The following is a 23,298-nucleotide window of genomic DNA, read 5'->3' as shown; positions in this document are numbered from 1 at the left end:
AAAGGAATTCGTTAAACTTCGGTTACACTATAAATCAGTCAAATCTAAAGGCCGCAAATGTAACTAAATACCTAGGAATTACAATTACGAACAAACTTAAACTGAAAGGAACATAGAAAATGTTGCGGGGAAGGCTAACCAAAGTCTGCGTTTTATTAGCGGGACACTTAGAAAATGTGTCAGATGTACTAAGGAGACTGCCTACACTACGCTTGTCCGTCCTCTTTTAGAATACTGCTGCGCGGTGTGGGATCCTTACCAGATAGGACTGACGGAGTACATCGAAAAAGTTCAAAGAAGGGCAGCACGTTTTGCATTATCGCGAAATATGGGAGAGTGTGTCACTGAAATGAGACAGGATTTGAGCTGGACGTCATTAAAGGAAAGGAGTTTTTCGTTGCGACGGAATCTTCTCACGAAATTCCAGTCACCAACTTTCTCCTCCAAATGTGAAAATATTTTGTCGACACCGACCTGCATAGGGAGGAACGATCGCCACTATAAAATAAGGGAAATGAGAGCACGCACGGAAAGATATAGGTGTTCTTTCTTTCCGCGCGCTATACGAGATTGGAGTAATAGAGAATTGTAAGGTGGTTCGATGAACCCTCTGCGAGGCAAGTAAATGTGATTTGCAGAGTATCCATGTAGAAGTAGAAGTTGAAGAGGAGTAGTTCTTACGGTGTTCAGAACACTATCAGGTTCCTGATTTTGCTTATGAAAGGCTGCACTGTAAATATAACGTTAATGGTCACTTTTAGAACATCAGCCACACACAGAGAAAAAGATGGCCTGTTTCAAAACCAACTCCATAGCTGTGTACTCGGGTGCGTTAACGTGATTTTCCATTAGCACATTTGGTTATCGAGATCCGTAGATGCCCACCACCGACAAAAACATGTTACAGTTTGTACAATGTGCGACTAAAGACTAGAATAAAAAATGTTTTGCAACACATTTCCATAAAAATAATTTTCCCTCTAGTGACACCAGACGTTTCTCCTAAATGATTTGTAGGATTATTACCGACTTTGACCAGTCATGACCACCTTCGTGTGGCTACATTTTGTGGTAATACATTCATTGGAACGTCAGCGGTATGTGCAGGCTGGTGAACTACAGTGCGAGTACCACTCAAAAGTTAAACGGTGGCATGCCAACAAATAGTGAGTGATTAACTGTCGGATCGTCTGACTGCACAGATCCGTCTTATCTGGAAGCAAGGCACTTACAGACGAATACTGATTAATGGATCTCATTTGGGATCAGACACCTTACTCCTAGTTTCTTCTGCATTACATTTCACAGCTGTCAGTGTATGTAAGTGGTATTTATGAACACGACTTACATGCAGAGCTAAAGATGCCAAAGAGATATATTGCCCTACGTGCAATGTTATGGTCATGTTCATACAAAAATATGTAAGGATGTATACACGAATGAAGCCCTATTGAGCTGTTAAAATTCTTACACTTGTGATTTCATTCTCATGTTTGCATTTAGAACTAAGGCGCTGCATATCTGTATTACTGAATTCTTTTTCCAGTTTCCTGTTAACGAATTGTTCTTTTTCAAAAAAAAAAATGGTTCAAATGGCTCTGAGCACTATGGGACTCAACTGCTGAGGTCATTAGTCCCCTAGAACTTAGAACTAGTTAAACCTAACTAATCTAAGGACATCACACACATCCATGCCCGAGGCAGGATTCGAACCTGCGACCGTAGCGGTCTCGCGGTTCCAGACTGCAGCGCCAGAACCGCGCGGCCACTTCGGCCGGCGTTCTTTTTCATTTAATTATAAAATGTATTTGTTAATTGTACAGTAAAGCTTCCTTGTTGTGTATCAATAGAAAAAGTAGTCATTTGGAGATTGCAAAACTGCCCGAAACCAGTAAACTGCGCAATGATTGTTTTGTGGAACATTGACAGGAGGCACTTTTTTTTTTTTTTTGGTACATCCTGAGAGTTCGTAAAAATGAACAAAATTGTAAGGAAAGTACTTTGCATTAAATTTGTATCAATAAAATACGTGGGAGATATGGTATTTAATTCGTGGTTGTGTTTTAACCTGACTCTTCGCACCTCCCGTTGCGTCGCAGAGGGTAGAGCCACGTGAGAGAATTTTGAAATAGAGTATAACTTAATTAGAGTGTGTGCGCCTCGAATTAGACTCTGTGGGAAGCACAAACAACGTCTCACTGATGACTCATCGTTTTACCGCAGTATTAATGAGCAGCTATCCGCACTCCCCCTAAGCTTCCAAGTTTGCGCTCTAAATTGTTGTGCTCAGTAACAGACGAAGCTGTCTTCCGGCGTCTAAAAGTTGAAGAGTAGATGTGGAAGTACCGCACTTCATTTAGACTCTGTCTCACGGTGTGCCTACTTTTTGCGCCGTCCAACGACATGAAAAAGGTGCCTCATAGCTAGACAAACGCATGCGTAGTTAATTCCATATTTGTAGTAATACGAACAAAGTCAGGAACAGCTATGTAGCTGATAATGGTAATGACCAACTAGAAGTCAACTATTTAATTTGGTCCTCTAACACCTGTGGTTTATTTTTCCGAAGGAATGTTACATCTTTCCTCGTATGATCTCCACCCATGAGCTGTAGTCAAGCAATGTCACAATGACAAGACAGACATGGTTAAACGCTTGCTTATGGACCCTGGCTGCAGCTTATTCTCAGAAGCCCACTTCTCATTTAAGTGCAGTTAGTTGGTCTAAGGATTTGGGGCCCCTCAGGGTACCTGTACAGTGTTGAAATGCGTACTATGACCTAATAAAAGAAGACTAATGAAGAACAGTATCTTTCAGCAGGGTAGAGATCTTATACATTGGCTCGTACTGAAGAGCGTAGGGCAAAGATGAGACTTTCTCCTCTACTGATGTACATCTTAGAAGCAGTAAAAGTAATAAAAGAATGTTTCAAAAGAGGGATTAAAATCCAGGCCGAAAGGACATTAGTAAAAGTATTTGCTGGTGATTCAGCTGTGAAAATAAGAAAGATTTACAACATCTGTTGAATGAGCTGTCTGGTGTGCGCAAAAAAAGGACTGAGAGCTAACCAAAGAACGCCGAAAGCATTGAGGAGGAACAGCATAAACGAGATTAGTGACAACTGAACATCAAAATTGCGGTCTACTAGCATTCGAAGTGAGGGAATTCTTGTACTTTGGAAACAAAATAACACATGACGAACGAAGGAAGGGGGACATAAAAACCAACCAGCAAGGCAAAGAGGACATTGCTAACCAAAAGAAGCCTGCTAATGTCAAACGTAAGCTTTAATTTGATGATGAAATTTCTGAGAATGTCCTGGAGCACAGCACCGAATGGACGTGAAACACGGACTGTGGAAAAAGCCTGGAAATAAGAGAATCTAAATGTTTAAGATGTGATGCAACAGAAGAGCGCGGAAAATTAAGTGGATTAACAAGATAATAAATGAGGAGGTTGTCCGCAGAATTTGCGAGGTAAGATGTGTATGGAAAACGATAACTACAAGAAAAGACGGGATTATAAGGCATGTGTTAAGACAACGAGGAAAACTACCATGGTTTTAGAAGAGAGAGCATAAATTATAGAGAAAGACAGAGATTCAGACATAGGGAACAAATAATTGAGTATTTAAGGTAAAAATACTACTCTGACATGAAGAGGGTGACACAAGACAGGGAATCATAGTGGTCCACATTGAACTAGTCAGAAGACTGACGACTCACAAAGAGAAAAATACAGAATTTAATAATTTTCGTGCTTCAGAGAAAAAGAGAAAAGGGAACTATCGGCCATAGCCTTATTTGAAACAAACGATATGAATATATTGCTACCAGTTCCACATGCATTCGCCACTGAAGGTGTCTGCGGAGTATCTATCTGACTCTACATATGATAAATTGCTCATCACTGCCTTTTAAGAGTTTCACAAATATAATCTTGACAGGCAAATCTGGAGAACAAAAGCTCATTTAGAATATACGTAACTCTTTCGCGAAACAGACATATAATGAAGAAATAATGGTGACATCACTAAATCTGAACACAGCCTCACAAACAGGGGCTTTAGGAAAGTTGTTCTGCAATTATGCTCTATTAACTACATGCAAAAGTTCTTCATACATAAACGAGTAGGAAACCAAAAGTCTTCACTGTTATGAAATCAGTGTGAAGAATTCGAAAAGTCTTGTAATTTAGTACATTCTCCTAATTAAGCATTAGGATTTTGAAACAGCCTGGAACTCTGTAGATGAATGAGTTCTACTGTGACAATGCACTCTTCAAACTCGAGAAATCTGAACCGCACATTATTTTAAGCAAATGAAATTTGTCGTGACTTTGAGCCGGAAACACTGCGCCAGACGGGAACTCTAAAACAGAAGCTTGCTTTGGGTTAAATTGTAAGTACTGCTGTATCGTCAACAGCCGTGTGGGACGCGTTACAATACAGAGATGGACGGAAAAAAAGTATTTTTTTCGTAAAAAATACAAATGGTAATTACTGAAACTATTATGTGACTTTGGGCTTAATAGGTGTGCAGTTAAATTGTCAACATTATAATCGTTTGCCCTATCTGGGACACTATTAAGCATGATAGTAGTAGCTTCTAAACATAAGGCATGCGAATAAACAATAATGATTTATAAAAATAACAATATTCAATATATTAAAAAGGAGAAGATTGTTTGCTAAGAGTAGTGCTGGTGATCTCGGCAGGTTGCTTACCTTTCGCGTTTGTACTGTGTGTGATGAGATGCAAGTCTGCACAAGTAGTTCAGTTGTGCGTGTCAGCTGCGGGTGACGGCACGGGAATGACCACAAGTCCGTACAGCCAGGCATAAGTCAAGCGGTGGGAGGGGGGAGGGGGGGAGAGGGGGATGTGAGAGGGCGGGGCTGTGATAATGCGCATGCCCGTGGCCAGACGTAAAAAGCTGACAGCCCTGCAGCCCTGCCATACGGTCCGTGACCGTCGCGGGGTGGGTTTAGCTTTGTGGCGTCGGCGCCTTCCGAATGGAATAGTACTGGCCCGCGCTGGCGCTGCATTTCCGCTGATAGACACAGCGCTCGCGGAGAAAAATAAATGCCTGTAATCCTTCTTGTCATTATATGATGTAACTATCGTTTCATTTACATCCGACGGAACTGATAGCTTTGTCCGCGAATTAGACTCGTACTGAACGTGGCTGCTTCTTCCAGATGATACGAGTGTTACTGCATACACCAAACAATGTTTGGCACTTTGTGATCAGATTATCAACAGGTAATATTTTTGTTCAGCGTTCTCATATGTGAAGGCGTCGGCGAAAGAAAGTACTATCTCTCAATTTAACAAGGATTAGCGCTGGGTACAAGGAATTCTAAATTTACCTCTGGAAATAACTGTCTACTATATAAATTGCTTTGCATTATTTTATTTATGATCTTGTATTTGAATTAAACAAATGTGTAACATTGCAATAACTCAAAACTACGCTTGCATGGGTTAGCACTTTCTTCTGCCGAAGCCTTCATATTACAGCTTGATTAAAGCAGTCAAAATCGCCGACGGTAGATTACCCAGTTTTACTTCGATCACATTTGCACACCAATGTCGGAGGGTCCTGCATTTTCAAAGCACTCCTGCCCTGAACGTATGTACGACAAACACGAGTACAGCCAGAACCAGTTGCAGCAGATTAGCTGATCCTACCGATCGGTCAGTGAAATCATCATTTGGTCTCCCATAGGTATGTTTCTATTGAAGAAACATCTTTTTCCTTCTACCTCCAACAACTACGTCTAATTTTGTATTAAGGAGGAGGCAGTATGTAAAGCGTTAGTAACCTATAGCTATGAAAAGTGAGTGTAATACGAAGAAGTGTTAACAGTTGCATCACAGCGCACAAGATTAGGTTAGCAGCTCACACTGTTCATTTCGGCTGTGCGATCCTCGCCATGTTACGTAACTGATCTTCGTTGTCCCACCTTTTTTTCCTTCTCCTACGTCAGGGCCACAGAATCCACTTATTACTCCACAAATAATGTAGCCTTTCGCTATAGCAAATACTGGGCCTTTTGAAAGTGACACATAAGATCTCGTAGACATCAGTTTCATTACTACCACTGTCTCCGGTCCTTCCAAATCTCCGCAGCATTGTATCATTCCAAATATGATCGTTGGTCTACCAACTGAGATAAAATGGAATATTTCATAGACTGCAACGTAATAATTATGAGTTAATCAGCAAAGGTGTCGTTACAAAACCGTACAATTAGAAGAAAAACACCTTGCTGGTAGCAGAGTCGTTCCATGCAACGTGATTTATGTTTCAAGTATTTGTGCTAAATCACTCCAATCAAATCCACAAATCCGTGATATATGCGAGGCAACTATGTTTGTACAGCATCAATTCAGGGACAAGGCATTTCACAAGCAGATCATGATTTAAAAGGAAAGCTGTTAGTAAGTTGTAGTAAGTGACGGAGAGGGCACTTTTCAGTATCGTATTAAGATTCTCAACTTTTTTAATTTAGCTGGCTGCGATATTATCTTAAAAAATAAGATGAAATATGCAGGTAGCCTTCATCTTCACTTTTATCACTTCGCCGTGAAAACTATGTTTCAGAATGTTGTTCACTGTCTACGTATCATGATAGTTGATTTTACGAAAATTGAGGAACTCTTTAACAGAAAGGCGATGGGCATTAGTGAAACTGTCGAATTTGCTTGCTTGTCTGATAATCTAACCATGGAAAGTTACAGATAAAATTTTGTGACTGAAGAAAGAGGAATGAGAATAGGCAGGTACCGACACAGAATAGGAAATGTGTAATAAATGAGCGACTTTCGTGGATAATATTGTGGCACGGAAAAAGGAGATAAGATATGGATAGCAAGTTCGTGTTGAAGTGTGGAGGGATGGAGTCTGGAAGGCTGGGCCAGAGGGGTCTTACTTTGTAGCTCGGAGGAGCTGACAGTGTGATACACATACACGAGGTCATAGCGCCTTCCTGTTGTATTACGAACAATATATTTGAATTCGCAGTGGTAGACCTCTAGCAAAGGAATATGAAAACAAAGTTGTCGTCAACCGAAAGGTTGATTCGAGCACCACAGTTCTTTACTAGGCGTGTTGCCAATGGAGATGGTAACCCAGTGTGTTTCTCCGACCTTTGAGATGACTTTCTCAGTCAGTTATAAAGGGAGTTATACGACTTTAACGTGCATTACGAAAAATTAAAACGTTGAAGTAAACGGGTCGATGCAGATAACATTAGTGAGCGTGGAACTGTGAGCCATCAAGAGACGTGTTCAGGGGGCTTTATTGTTAAGGCGACTACTGGCGATAAAGACTCGTAGACCTCTTTGTCATCACAGAATGTTTAGTTCTGCGAAATTTTCCACTCAGATAGCTATGGTGCCAGACAGCAACTGAAATTTCAACTGCCCTCTACCAGGAAGTTCAGTCTGCCCTACTGCGTTAAACATATAGCGCCCAGAGGTCGCAGCAATTCGCGACTATTAGCGAGCTATTCTCACCGACAGAAGGCTCGCCGCCTGAGGCCAATGTCGTCCGTTATAGGAGCATTTCGCAATCCTTATCATTCACTTTCACTACAGGCTATGGATCCGTGCAAAAAATCTCAGTAGTGTCGAATCAGTGTTTGCAATAGAGATACTGGTACCATGTAATGCCAAGTGCGGTCTACAGTGATGTCAGCCGCTTTATAACACAGATAGGTTCACAGTCGGAAGTAACATTGTTATTACTTTGACGCCTTAAACTTGCAATTGTTAATCGACTATATGGTAGACCGTTCGATTCTCGATTAAGTTTATTAATTCAGGTGGAAAAAGTTAGGTGAAGTGTAGCTCGGAACAGATACGGAAAAGTTACGTTGCCCATATTCACTGCTGAACAACAACCAGAAAGAAACTATTCAGGCAGGTAATGCTGCTTTAGGAGTACCCTAGTCCAATCAGAAGCTGGCAATTATCCATCGGTGACTTGTTATTTGATGGTTACAACAGATCATAAATTCATGCGTCATAAGGCTTCCGCATTTGACCTTGGCAGAATTGACGTCAATTAGAAGAAGCTTTCCATTGAATTGCGCAAATCACAAAACGCAATACATAGGCTCTGACCCCACAGAGCAACTGTACTTCGCTTACACGGTCTAAGAGCGACGGCCATCAACGGGACGGCAGACTAAGTCATCAGAAGCATAGAAACATAGATTTACAACCTCGTTTGCGTAGCAAAGTCTGCACAATCGATGATCAGATAACAATATAGGCAGCTGATTACGTTAGCAGTTATTTTATAGCTACACCAGTAAAGAATCATCCCCCTGCAACAATACATGCATTACAAAGGTCTGCACATAACTGTGTTGGTGCAGGTCGCCTACTGAAAACCAGGTTCAAGATGCACCGCCGGTTACAGACACAAAACGTACCATTTTCATCCAGATGAGGCCGTACATCTGAAGGCAGCACTCCGTTAGTGAAGCCTTCAATGTTTATATATCACGCTAACGCAAGTCATTACCATAGATATCGCCACTGCATGTACTTGTTTATTCTAAAAGGTACCGTACAGTGTGTGGAAGAGGGTGTATGGTGCTTGAGAATCATCCTGCACTCCCAATTTCCTACCCTTTCATTCATTGGTAGTGAGCAGGAAGAAATATTGTAGGCGTTCCTCAGTATACGACCCGATTCCTCTAACTTTTCCTTCGTTATCGTTACGCTAGATGCATATCAGAGGAAGTAAAATGTTTCTGGACTTGTATTTGAACGTGTGATCTCAGAACTTGGAGAGAAAGTGTGTATGCAGTTAACAGCAAGTTCTTGTAGTGCCTCCCAATGGAGGTGGAAGAGAATTCGTGTGACTCTTTGGCGCAGACTTAAAAGCCCATGATGAATCCTACGGCTCTTCTCTGGATCTACTTCACCTCGTCCGTTAATATGTAAGCGACCCATACCGATGAATAATACTCAGTTCTAGTAGATCTAGCAACTCAGTTCTAGTAGATCTAGCTTTTTGTAAGCGTCTTCTTGGAGGAATTACGCTTTAGGACCTTCCAGTAAATTTATGAGACATTTGTCTTCCTGAAGTCTAGATTTTGTTCTAGATGCATCACTCGGAACAGATATTCGCATATCTTTGGCTGTTGTGACAGGTCGAAGTGACTGAAATGGAATTGGGTACTCTCGCCTATTTATGAGCAGCAAGCATAAGTCATTTTCAAGTCTTCAAGATTTTCGTATCCATTTTCTAAACACGTGATACTGTACGATACTGCATCGTTTGGGAACAACCTCTGGAACTGAAAATGTGTTGTGAAAGTTTGTTTACGTATGTTGTAACGATCTTGTCTCCATACCTTGAGGTACGCCGAACACTGACAGTGCCTCTCCAATAGAAAAGACGTGCCTGGTTTGGTTTGGTAGGAACGCTTCACTCCAATAGTATATTCTTCGGGTATTTCGCATACACCTATATTGTTTGCTAGGAGACGCTCCGGAACTATAGCGAAGGCTTTCTGGAAGGCAGGATACATGGTGTCGACTTTCCTGAGAAAAAAATCGCAATAATTATTTGCAATTTGCTATCTTACTGATTTTTACGGCCTAAAGAGCAACTCAGATACAATTCTGATTACTATTAGTGCAGTGTTTGCTTTTTTTATTTACCGAAACGCAGAAAGCTTAGTATGGCGTTTTGTTGCTGGAGAAGATAGGGCAGAGGAAAACTACCACAGCATATTTCCTGGAACGTGCATGCCGCAAATAAGTGCAAGACGCCCACTCGTCTTGCACACGTCCCTCTGCAGTACCGCGAACTGGTCTCGGGAGCAAATTGCGTAATGTTACTGCAGAGAAGTCCTCGCAGTCATAATTGTATCTTAGGCGGTTCTTATTCTTTCGCTACTCTGCATTTTGTGCTAACTATTATAATTTCTACGCCTGTCATAGCCGTTGCTGTCTGAACAGTTTTGCTGTCTTATAAACGCAGCGGTAATTTAAAACTAGCTAAACATCTTTTCTTTAAATGAGTGTACTTGTTACTTCTAACCAATTATTGCTCTGCAGTAAAACATACAACAATCGCAGTACACATTCAGAATCAAAAGTTGTGTAAAAAATTATTTTCTCGTATACGAAGGAGCCAGTCACGAACAATTTCAATAACTGTCTTGGCCGGTGGCAGAAGGATTATCCAGTGTCCACTTAAAACATAATTTCCGCGGAGTTCTGGCGAAGGGGTAGTGCTTAAAGTACTTTCAGATCCCATTACTTAGATGCTTACTGAATCACCAGTATCTGTAGAAAATGACAACAGTTTCGAAATGAATTGTCAATGTCAAAGTCCTTTTCTTTGGCTAAGTCCTTTTCCACACAATTACTGATAATCCTCGTTTCTGATATTTTCAACTGTTTTCGGTGACAGTTTTGGGCAGACTATCAGTATAAAGCCACACAAAATTTTGTAGATGTCGAATCTAGGCTTCGTCGTCTTCTGCCGTCCATGTTACTTCGCTTTTAATATGTAATTCTAGTGGGCAATGCACTACCTAAAACGCTCGTCAATGATCCTGTTTCCAATGAGCTCTGTTTAACTCTTTGTTACCAATCACTGAAGCAACAGCCATTAGTAACCGACTAATTTCTTCAAGCAATAGTTACTTTGCCGCTTCCTCACAAAGGAAATCATTTGGACGGCTTGCAGAAACATCTGATTCTCTCATAGAAGAAACTGAATAATGACTCCGCTGAACAAGTGTCCGTGTAGTCGGTTGTTGCGGTGAAACTGAGGGGATATTCAGCGCCGAAAAATTACGACGCCAGATAGCGGTTGCGCAGGCGCGCGAGGCGCTCACTTGTGTGGCCAGCCTGAGGTGGCCTCTAGCGATGGAAGTAGGAACTGCCACTAGCAGCGTTGCAGAAGAGCACGATTTGAGAATAGTTTGCCTCACGGGAGGCGAGACTCGGATATTAGAAATATCAGCATCTCGTAAATTACATGGCCGTCCATATGCTTACTTTTTTGGAGGTAAGACAGGGCGCATAAAATACCTTAATAAAGCCATCTTTTAAAAAGAAGCGGAATCTGCTTGTCAACACTGGCACCATACTTCATAATCTGCGATTTTAAAAACCCAAATGTACGCTTTATTTGACACGTTTATTCAGATATAATACAAAAAAGAATAATTTCTGTAAATAATGTCGTCTAAATTTAGTGATAAATGTTAACTACTGTATGAAAATATATTTGGAATTAATTAAAATTTTGTGACAAATTCCTTTGGTGGTGTGGAAGCTATAACTGAAGTACAAAGTAGATGATGTAGTCACGTTTTGCAAAACATTGTGATGGGGAATGATAATTACACCAACGAACGTGGTTCTTCTTACAAGGAGCAAATTGAAGATTTTGCTTGTACTTAGAAACTAAGTCTTCCAAATTCATTTATCTCTCTCTCTTTCTGTTCACCTATGCTCAATATGTTACAGTAAAATTATTTTTGCGAATAAACGAATTCGCGAATAATGAAGTTCAAGCTTCTTATTGATGAGACGAATCCGATTAGGTAAGGCTATTTTGCATGTATGGCACACATCACGAAGTAGAAGTGCATTTAAAATTTAAGTTTCGTTGTTTTGCCGTGGGTTCTTCTCTATATTATGGGGGAATATTTTCGTAAAACACTTTTCAGACTTATCTCCAATTCACTTAAATAAAACGTAGGTCAGTTTGTTGGTCCTCGTATCGACAGGATAAATGGCTCTGAGCACTGTGCGACTTAACTTCTGAGGTCATCAGTCGCCTAGAACTTAGAACTAATTAAACCTAACTGACCTAAGGACATCACACACATCCATGCCCGAGGCAGGATTCGAACCTGCGGCCGTAGCGGTCGCTCGGCTGCAGACTGTAGCGCCTAGAACCGCACGGCCACTCCCGACAGGATAAACGCATTCACTGTATCCCTATGTAGCCTAGAACAAATGAATTTACAGACGTCATTGGAGTTAGTATGTAGTTATGAGAAATGTAATTCACAGCGCCGATTAAGTAACATGCGTAGCCAACGTTTAAGTTCACGGTCGGTAGCGATACCAAGCTTACAAAATTCCGTGGATGCAGCGGCTCGCGACCCAAGGTTAGCCGGTTCTAATTCCGTCGCGGAAAAATGTTTCATCGCTGTTTTCTGACTGGCAGGAAGAAACAGTCTCCTGGTACACTACTTAACTGTCATATCATCCTTAGCTTAATAACTGACTTAGGTAAAGGACTAAGGCACAATTTGCTGTTGGTAGCGACCCATCCAACAGCGTTCTGGCGTTGCAACTTTCCTGTAGACAAAGGCATCGTCTGCGGACATCCTCACAGAGCTTCCGAAGTTACCCACAAAATCTTTTACGTGTACTGCGAACGCAACAACCCTATTTACACTCCCTTAGAGTACTCCGAAATTAGCTTCAGGTCTGTCGATTTCGTCCCATTAAGAATAACGCACCGCTAGAAACTCCTTGGGTTCCGTCTTAGTTCTGGGGTGCAACAGTCGGTAACTCGTATTCTGGTCACTAAAAGGCAGTTATCGAATGCCTTCCGTAAATTTAAGAACACGGCATCAACCAGGGCGCTTGTATTTATGGTGCTTTGGGTTTTTAGACAGACAGAACGAGTTGCGTTACACAAGATTTCTGAATACGGAATCCATGTTAATATTTTTGAATCGATTTTCGTTCTTCCATAAATGCCACGATGTGTTCAGTGCTCAACAACAACAACGAGGAAGCACTCGGCGGGGCACACAGGTGCGAAAGGAGAGTCCTCAAAAAGTGCAAAATAAAGACAAAAACGCCGCGCGGGATTAGCCGAGCGTTCTGAGGAGCTGCAGTCATGGACTGTGCAGCTGATACCGGCGGAGGTTCGAGTCCTCCCTCGGACATGGGTGTGTGTGTTTGTCCTTAGGATAATTTAGGTTAAGTAGTGTGTGAGCTTAGGGACTGATGACCTTAGCAGTTAAGTCCCATAAGATTTCACACATACAAAGACAAAAACAGAAATTGGAAACATGTAGGGTTTAATGTACACAAGCTATGGATCAGTTTTTTTTCGCTCTATGTGATGTAGAGTGGTGCATCGGAAAATAACAAAAAATAACAAACTCTTCGAAGAGGAATTTAGTCTCACCCATATGTCAGTCATGTAAATTGTAAAATGGAACAGAGCACAGACTAATAACTTGTGAAATACCGCCATTGTGAAAAAGGACGAAAGAAACCTCAGCAAGGCTATGAGCCCCCCCCCCCCCTCCATTGTTCACAAGGTAGGTTCAGAAAGGTATGAGAAACACTTTAGTCGGCTGGAGTGGCCGAGCGGTTTTAAGCGCTACAGTCTGGCACCGCGCGACCGTTACAGACGCAGGTTCGAATCCTGCCTCTAGCTTAGATGTGTGTGATGTCCTTAGGTTAGTTAGGTTTAAGTAGTTCTAAGTTCTAGGGGACTGATGACCTCAGCAGTTAAGTCCCATAGTGCTCAGAGCCATTTTTTTAAACACTTTATGGATGTGAGTTTGTGATATCGTCCTGAGCATATCTCATATCCCCGAAAGAGATGTGGGCACTTCGAACCCGGCACTGAGCATATGCAGCAAGCACCTTTCGCGGAGATTACTTTTGGTACCATCGTGGGCTCCAGATGAAAATAAATGACAGTTGCCTGTACTAATTGATACAAATTGATTTGAGGGGATTTGGTATCTCTAAAATCCAGAAGTATGTGAATCATCTGCAACACTTCTGAATGTGATTTGTAGAACACAACTATATCTGTCGAACCATAAACAAAATGTGAACGTAAACTCTGTCCAAAGGCCGTCGTGGCGGGTCCATCAGAACCGACCGACCGCCATGTCATCCTCTGCCATTGGGGTCACTGGACGTGGTATGGAGGGCACGTGGCCAGCACACCGCCCTCCCGGTCGTTGTAGGACAAACACCTATAAAATTGTGCAGGGCATAACAACAACAGATTATTTAAAAAATGCGAAATAGTAACAAAAACAGAACTTGGAGACATGTAAGGCTTAAAATACACAACCCATTGATCATTTGTAATTCTCGCTTGATGTGCTGCAGAATGGTGCATCGCAAAATGACAGCATATATTAAACTCTCCAGTGTAGGAGTCAGGGTGTCACCCTTGTGTCAGTCGTGTAAATTGTAAGATAGAACAGAGCACCGACTAATTTGTGATACACCGACAATATGAAAATGGACGAAAGAAAAATTGATGAAATGTATTCGCAGTTGCAAATACGAGCGACCATCAGCTATATAGGGAATGAGGACATGCCTGAACGGGACTCGAACCTGGATGTTCCGCTTTAAGTGAACGGTCGCCTTGAAAGCTTTGGCTATCAGTACACGTCCCACGGCCAAAAGCAAATTTACATATCGCGTCGTTCCTGCGTCACAACCTGTACTCGTACTACAGTATGTCGTCGATACAGAGGAGGACATTTTAGCTGAAAGTCCCTGCCTTGATATCGGAAGAGAAATACGACATGCAGACCAAGCATTGCATTGTACCGTTCTCCTTAACAACACACGCACTGCAACAACATACTATAGAAAGAAAAATTGGCTGTTGAAGTGTAGGTATCGGCTCTCACAATAACCACAGAGGCTCCGACAAGAAACTGCGTTTGTATTGTATTGTATGGAACTGAGGACCTAGAAACTACGAAAAGGCTTCGTCCCCGCCGTAGTCCTCAGTGCTTCGCAACCCCACAATAGGTTCAAGAATGGCTCTGAGCACTATGGGACTTAACTTCTGAGGTCATCAGTCCCCTAAAACTTAGAACTATTTAAACCTAACTAGCCTAAGGACATCACACACATCCATGCCCGAGGCAGGATTCGAACCTGCGACCGTAGCGGTCGCTCGGTTCTAGACTGAAGCGCCTAGAGCCGCTCAGCCACTCCGGCCGGCCCCACAATAGGCTACAGCAGTCCACTCACCCCGTCGCCGCCCCACACCGAACCCAGGGTTATTGTGCGGTTCGGTCCCCAGTGGACCCTCGGGAACGTCTCAGACCAGACGAGTGTAACCCCTATGTTTGCGTGATAGAGTAATTGTGGTGTACGCGTACGTGGAGAAAGTGTTTGCCCAGCAATCGCCGACGTAGCGTAACTGAGACGGAGTAAGGGGAACCAGCCCGCATTCGCCGCAGCAGATGGAAAACCGCCTTAAAAACCTTTCCACAGATTGGCCGGCACACCGGACCTCGACACTAACCCGCCGAGAGGATTCGTGCCGGGGACCGGCACGACTTCCCGCCTTGAAAGCAGTGCGTTAGACCGCACGGCTAACCGGGCAGGCTAAATTGCGTTTACTGACGATCTATAAATACTACCGTACTTCGGAGCATAACAGAATACAAAAACATCAGAAGTACAACGAAAACTTCTCAAGATTCTTGATAGTAGCTATGCGATATTAAATTACCAAATTCTAATAGAAATCCAGCAAAGAAAGGAAATAGCACAATCACAGCAGAAAGGAGACGACACTAACAACACACACATGCTACAAACAATGTTTATAGACGCCCTTCCAAAAGAAGACAAACAAAATGCTTAACAAGCAGTAAAAAGTATTATCTACAAAGCGAGACTGCGTTATGTTATTTAATGTAATTGTGTGAAATATTTTGTTTTTGTAACGAAATTTTTGTAAAAAATATGATTGAATCCAAAATTCGATCCCCCATCAGTACTGGAATGTTTATCCGTCACTTATAACTTCTTTCATCTGTGGCAAAGTTTGTTGATGTGAAAAATGAGCCACGTTCGCAGTCAACATAAAACTGTAGTCCCCCTTATAACTGACTGGTTAAGTCAGCTCATAGGTCGGAGGAACCCTCGAATAGGGCGATGCCTACCTCTAAAGTATTATAGTGTTCAAACCAACCTTCGTGCTGATAACAGCTTTATCTACTCAGAACTACGTCAGGTGCAATATACTACGAGCGTCTTAGTGGTCTGTTCTATTGTGTTACTTCTCCATACAGAAGAAAAACATAGACTACGGAATGACATTTGACCCGAGTGAACGAACGTTTCCATGCCATTCCCTCAAAGACACAGCACGGCAGAATGTTGATCTGGTCGCCAGGCACGCATTAAACTTGATCGAGCTGTGTGTTCTGTTTACTGTTCGTGTTTACGAATGCCGCTCTCAGCTGTGAAGTAAACCGTCGTTGTGCAACCAAAGCTGTGGGTGTAGCCGGAGTTACTTCTGCTCCGCTTTCCAGCTCACTGTAACATTCGCAAAGTAAAAGCTTCTTTCATAGCGCCAGTTGCACTGTCACTTTGCTGTCATCGCGTCTTTGTTCATCCATTTCTTGCTTCCGTTAATATTTCCGCGAGAAGTGTATCGCTAACTTTATAAGTCGTTGTAAACAGCAATGTGGGGAATGTTTTCCACTGGACGTAGTGAATATATAAAAATCTTGAGTCTGGCACAGAAATTTAACATCCTCAGCAATGTAACTCGTATTTCGGTTACACGTGTACTTCTACAAACTCTAGTATGCAAAGAGTCGGGCCAATTGTTCCTTCCAAAGAAAGCCAAAAATTTAATTCGTAATTTTTCTCATGGAAGGCAGATTGAGACTTGAAAACTGCAGCGGAATGTGACTGTTTACAGTTTGTGGTAATGTATGAGAGCTGATGGCACGCTTCGTATACGTCGAAGCTAACTTCTTGTCTGCTGGGGGGATCGATATGTTGTTGATGTTCATTGAGTATCATGTACGTATAAATGTTTACAGACAACGTCGCATGAGCCAAAAATTACTTTATCTTCCAATGAGGCATCGTAAAGCGTTTGGTTTTCCTTAGGTTTTCATAAATCAAATTAACTGAAATCCGAAACTGTTACTTCAGCGAGGCCAAGCCCTGTTTCTGCCACGTTCTTGTCCAACTAAGCTAGTGCTCCGTGTCTAATGATCGAGCGACGATGGGGTATTAATCTTCAACCTACAAGTACATTACCGCCCTATGTTGCGGAGCATTGCAATTGACCTGATTGCGGCAAGTTCTGATGCTGGAACCACGATCTTTCTAATAAACAACGCTTGTCCCTTGAAAGTTTTTCGTTTGATGTGTTGCAGTGATACACAGGGTGTCCCAGGAAGAATGGTCAATACTCAGGGACGTGACAGGAATGAACATTCGAAGCAAAAAAGTTTAGTAAATATGGGCTCTAAAATGCATACTTTTAGAACTATGAGCACTTCTTTATCTCTGACGCTACGAAACAAATCTCTTCTATTGCAAGCGCTTTGGTTTCCATATCGCCGGCCGCGGTGGTCTAGCGGTTCTAGGCACGCAGTCCGGAACCGCGCGGCTGCTACGGTCGCAGGTTCGAATCCTGCCTCGGGCATGGATGTGTGTGATGTCCTTAGGTTAGTTAGGTTTAAGTTGTTCTAAGTTCTAGGGGACTGATGACCACAGATGTTAAGTCCCATAGTGCTCAGAGCCATTTGAACCATTTTTTTTGGTTTTCATATTTTAGGAGAAGATAGTGTGGACCAAACAAGAAAAAATTTTCTAGTAAACATGGGCTCTAAAATGTATATCTAAAGAGCTATGAGCACTTGTTCAGTAGAAGAGATGTTTTTCACAATCCTGAAGATGAAGCATACTCATAGCTCTTCACGTATGCATATTAGAGACCTTATGTACTAGACTTTTTTGCTTCACATGATCGTTCCTGTCATATCGCTGAATACTCGCCATTCCTCCTGGGACACCCTTATTTAATAGTACACGCCGCTATAAGCCACGTGTATCGACACAGAGTAATCTACCAACTGCAGCTCTACTGAACTGACTGCGTAGGATGTCCCAGTCGGTTAAACTGACATAGGACACTCAGAGAAGGGGCTGGAGAAGAGCTTCTCTAAGCAGACTTCATGCCTGAAAGCACGGGATATTCACACACAAACATTCACTATGTTTACCCGATACGTTTTCTTAAATACATTCATGTTCAGAAAAAAGAAAAACACCTTGAACGGCTAGAGACAGGACGTCACATTCACAGGACATATACATTAGTATGTTCTGCAGAAATAATTAGCATTTGAACCATGTCGGTCCGCGGGTTCAAGGTCAACATCGATATCGCGGTGCAGCACCACCTACCGGTAAAATGTGCCTGCGGCTCTCGTAGTAGCTATAAACCGAAGGTAAGGGATCAGTGTGACTTCAGCAGACGTTGATGATGCCTCGCAGACGTATGCGCAAACCGTACCAGTAAATCAGAGACTTTGAAAGAGGGGGCATTATTGGCATGAGAGAATGTGATGCATTCATTCGGGAAATTGGTACTTGTGTGGGACGAAGCGTTTCGGCAGTGCAACGGTGTATGCAGAATGGTTCATAGAAAGCCGTAGAACACGACGAGATGGCTCAGGTCACACCACACAGACCACCCCGCGAGAAGAGCAACATCTCATCCGAATGGCACTGCACAACAGATCTGCGTCCTCCTCAGCCCCGGCGCAACAATGAAACAGTGTATCATAGTAACTATCGGGGTGACGGTACGTAGCCGTTTATCACGGCATGGGTTTACGTGCCCGTCGTCTACTTCTGAGCCTACGTATGACGAATGTGCAGAAACATGCTAGACAGCAATGGTGTCTGGAACGACGTCACTGGGGACAGGAATGACATCAGATAGTATTTTCGGACGAATCGAAGTTCTGCTTGTCTGAAAGTGATGGCCGAATTTCGGTTCATCACAGGCAGGGGGAGCAGTATCACAGTGACTACATCCGCATAAGGCACAGCGCCAGCTCAAGGCTTTATGGTGTAGGGTGCTATTGGATACAACCACAAATTACAACTGGTGCGTGCCCAGGCCACTGTGACCAATGTGACCTACGTGAATGGCATTCTGCGACCCACAGCCATACCCTTCCTGCACAACATCCCAGACGCCATTTTTCAGCAAGACAATGCTTGACAACATGTTGCTACACGAAAACACGCCTCCTTGGTGTCACAGGATGTCAACCTTTTACTCTGGCCCGCCAGATCGCCAGACTTGTCGCCAATCGGAAATGTGTGGTTTATGGACAAACGACAGGTGCAGCGCTGTGACACAATGCCAACCACTACAGATGAACTTTGGATCCAGGTGAATGCAGCGTGGATACCTATCCATAGGACAACATTCGCGCCTTATACGTGTCGATGCCATCACACATGCAACAAGTCATCAGAGCCCATGGCGAACCCTGTGCCTAGTAGACAACAGGACGCATGCTGAACCGAGGTGACTGAAATGCTAATGATTGCAATGCGCTATCTTGCGAAACCGGGAGGTGAGCCAGACAAGGAGCGGATTAACGACCGTTGGTCTGCTGCACAGGCCAGCTTCAGTGTGGCTTTAAGGCGGTTCCCACGATCGTCTAGGCAAATGGTGGGTCGGTCTGACACATGATACCCAAACAAAACACGATAACACACAGAACATAGTTTACACGTCTCCTTGAGAGATGACGCACATAACTCCTCTACTTTAGCTTTACTTACGACTGCGACAACAAAAAAGGCACCGGATCACAAAATTGAAATAAATTTGCCAAATAACAGCAGACGACGTTCGACGGGATAAACGCTAGCAACCAGAGAGACACCGCATATGACTTTAGGAAATTGTAGCATAAGCCTTCTCAACGCATTTAGGACAACAATAATACATCTCAAGATGGACTGAGTTAAAATTTGTGCGCTGAAAATTTTGATTCTGTAGGAAAGGATGACTTCTCCCAGTCACTTAATAGTCACAGACTACTTTTTAAAATCATACACATGTTGCACATTTCACTTCTACAACTTCAGTGTATGAAAAGTGCATACAGTTTTGGAAACTGTCATATGAACAATGTAAGAGCACGCCGAAGGTTGCTCGCGTAATGTTATGTATCATTATCAACATTTATGACGGTCAGTTTCAAATTAGTACATCAAGTGAGGGAAGAACAATGCTCTGAAACACGTATTGGGACCGTGAAATGAAAGCAGCCAGTTAGAGACATTTGTGCACTGACACTAAAGTTAAAGAACTTCAAGACTGAGCTAATTTGAAATGGAGGGAGCGGGGTAGAGGGTGAAACATGTGTAAAATCCCATATTGCAGCGCTTTAAAATAGAATTTAGCTTCGAAATGTGTCGGGCGAATTAAAAACATGCGAAGCGATTGGTTATTGTTTCCCTAACGAGAAATGTTCACATTAGTGTAATTCTGTTGTGTTTTTTTGTAGTGGGAGAAATCAAAAAACCGTCCCACGACAAATGAGAATGAACTGTCCCGAAGCACATCGGTTGGCCACGACATTGGCTCTGCACACGACACAGCTGGGAAAAATGCCTGCAAGGGGAGATATGGGAAGCGGCGGAGTAGTCCTTCGGCCTTCCCCTCCTCCTCCCTTCCGCCAGGCGTTTGCCAACAAAGTGTGTTACTGGGAGTCCGAAAAGTATTGCCTTACCAGCAGACTAATTGCCAGCTTTGTTGTGTGTCATTGTAGTCTGTTTATGGTCTCACATTTATTTTCATTTTCTTTTTATTTACTGCTCACCTGTCAAAGAGTAAAATTCAAGTGAAACGTGAATTCAGGCATCACATCCTTATTAAAAAGCAATAAACAGAGAAGGAAATCCTAGTATTGGCTATGTCTTAACTGAATAAAACGAAACGTGCATCGTAACGAAAAGACACATTTTAGTAGTTACATACAAAGTTAATAAATTATTATTACAACAGTTACCATAAATACAAATGGAGTTTCTAACTGACATTATTTCGGAAATGTCAGTGCACTGAAGGCGTGAGACAGTTTAATGTACAGTTATTTACGACGCTCGAAGCTCTGTAAATCAGTTACACTTAAAATTTCCAAGTATTTACATTGGTGGAAATGTTTTTACTACAGCGCGTACTATTCTGCCTGATCCACACCACCCATCCCACTCGCAGCCACAGTCCTCCCGCGCGCGTTCTCCTCAGCTGCAGACAGTGCCTTAATAGAATTTGCAGAATCGGTCACTGGACTCGCCAAGCATTCCTTAACCCTCACCCTGCCTCCTGCAGGTAAGAAGGTGGTGGCAGCTGGGGGGTCATTACGTGTTGTTCAGTTAAGAACGGAGGAGGGGGAGGAGAGGGAGAGACAACCAGTGGCTGGTGGGGGAGGCAGATAGCGGCGCCGGGGATTTTCCACTGCGAAGGCGCGCGCAGCTGCTGGAAGCTCCGCCCCCCGCAGTCAAGGGTGGGGGTAGGGATGCTCTGGGTCAAGGCCGTTGGGAGCGCTGACCTACGCATCAACTTCATCTGTGGCCATCGCACGCAACACTGCTGTAAGCTATTCCAGTAATCGGGGCTCCTCAAAACAAACCACACAAACAAAGAAGACGCATAAATTTCGTCTACTAACCAATTTACAATCACACACCAAGCAAGACTGTTCCATCAACATATGACATGTTGCACATGACCGTGCCTGTATGATAAAATTAATACATCTACAATCTACAAGATCCCTGCAACAGTTACATAATTTTGTTGTTCATCTCCATAAATGCTTCAATGTATTGCAACCATTTGAAGACGAATTATCTCATTCCGAATGCGATAATGGCAATGAGCAAAAAAATGGACAAATATTAATCATTTAAGTGGCTGGTACCTTATCTAATCGAGCGATTGCATTAATGCATCCCAATCCTCCTCAGGTGAAAGCTGTTCCACTAGGTACCTGTAATAGCAAACATCCTACAACGCTTGATAGAGGGTGTACACTTGGCTCCTCAACCGACTTCATTAACACACGCTATTTGGTGGAACTTGACTCAGAGATAACCAGTTCAAAGACTGCTGATTGAGCAAATTTTCACCGTTGCCATTTGGCTTGTGAAGAGAAATAATACGGTTATTTAGTATTTCTTCACACCAGGATAACAGTCAATGACGTGAAGGAGTTCGTGGGGTGTGGGTATATGTCAGTGTTAATGGTGGGCCTTAGTCGTTTGCAAACGATTATGTGGGCTGAGTATGTGTGCTGTATGAGAGGAATACAATACATAACGGTATCTGGTGTTTGCTTTCTCTCTCATCGTCATCACTACTGTTGACCTCATATGCAGGAATACTGTGGTTCGAATCCCTAGGATGATGCCTTAGAATCGGCATGGCCGATATCCCTCCCAACCTCCCCAAATTCTATCTACGTCTCTAATATTATAACCGATTCTTCCTAGCTGGTGGTCATTGAGGGTGGAGTAAGAAAAACCTACCAGTCTAATGTTAGTACCAACATTCCACGTTTAGAATTCGATCCAGTCTTTCCTCTCCAAAGTCGAGTCTTCCCTCTCCAAAGTCGATATACATAACGCAGACCACACTCCGAGGAGAAGAGACCTATCGATGCGTGAAAGGACACTGCGGCTCTTATCAGGTTGACCTAAGCAATCTCAATGGTAGACTGAATTCCAGAGTATCAACAGTCAAGGTTATTAAACCAGTTCTCCAAGAATACCGATTCTTAGTCATAGCATACGCAGAAGCAAGAAGTTCCATAGTAACATTACCGAGGCATTATCGGGATTACGTTGCCATCGGTTGTATAAGGACATCTAACAGACACAAAAATGTACATTTGTCGTTTCTTTCAAATAGACTCCTCAACATTGTTGTAGCTCCATTTCTTTATCTGAATACACGTAGGTAACTGCGATCTGTTTTCAGGAAGCGCAGATTCACAGCGTGTGGCGTAATATGCGTCCTCCCTTAAGATGAAAAATTTTTTGTTGAGAGCGCTATTATTTGTTATAAATATTCGCCGTTAAAATGAATGTAGTTTTCCTACCGCGTCTTACGTAATGGAAATTCATTAGTTATGACTAACTAAATAACGCCGTGTCTCTCAGTAAGTTAGTTACACGGAATGCTTATTTGTCGTCTTTACTTATTGTTGTTCAACAGAGCCGTTTACAATGTAAGTTCATGAAAAGGCTAGAGTGAATAAAAAATAAAAGTGTGTCAGGCTTCGAGCACGAAGGTCCTAAGATTCTATCTGTTAGTTACTGCTTCTTCCACTTATGACATTGATTTGAATATCTGAAAAATGTCACGCTGCACCATGGTTCGTAGTCCATGTTAACCGTTGGCCACCTGATTAACTGGCAGGCTACGTTAGTTCAACGGTCGTAGGCGCTCAAG

At 42.7% G+C, this 23,298-nt stretch overlaps 1 protein-coding gene across 2 annotated transcripts in view; it reads right to left on the bottom strand.

The window, feature by feature from the left end:
• The window catches only part of LOC124612598 (proton-coupled amino acid transporter-like protein CG1139), a 131,667-nt gene that overhangs the window by 62,062 nt on the left and 46,307 nt on the right, over positions 1–23,298 (bottom strand). The window contains exon 1 of one of the 2 annotated variants that reach the window (XM_047140880.1): positions 4,727–4,850. The exons of the other annotated variant lie outside the window; for it this stretch is intronic. Within the exon in view, the coding sequence (XP_046996836.1) occupies positions 4,727–4,840 (114 nt within the window). The 5' untranslated portion in view covers positions 4,841–4,850. Of the gene's footprint in view, positions 1–4,726; positions 4,851–23,298 lie in introns of those variants that run through there. 2 annotated transcript variants of the gene reach the window in all.

This window comes from Schistocerca americana, chromosome 4, assembly GCF_021461395.2.
Source record: "Schistocerca americana isolate TAMUIC-IGC-003095 chromosome 4, iqSchAmer2.1, whole genome shotgun sequence".
NCBI lineage: Eukaryota > Metazoa > Arthropoda > Insecta > Orthoptera > Acrididae > Schistocerca > Schistocerca americana.
Note: the sequence above shows the minus strand (reverse complement) of the source record. Positions and strands in the feature narration are given on the sequence as shown.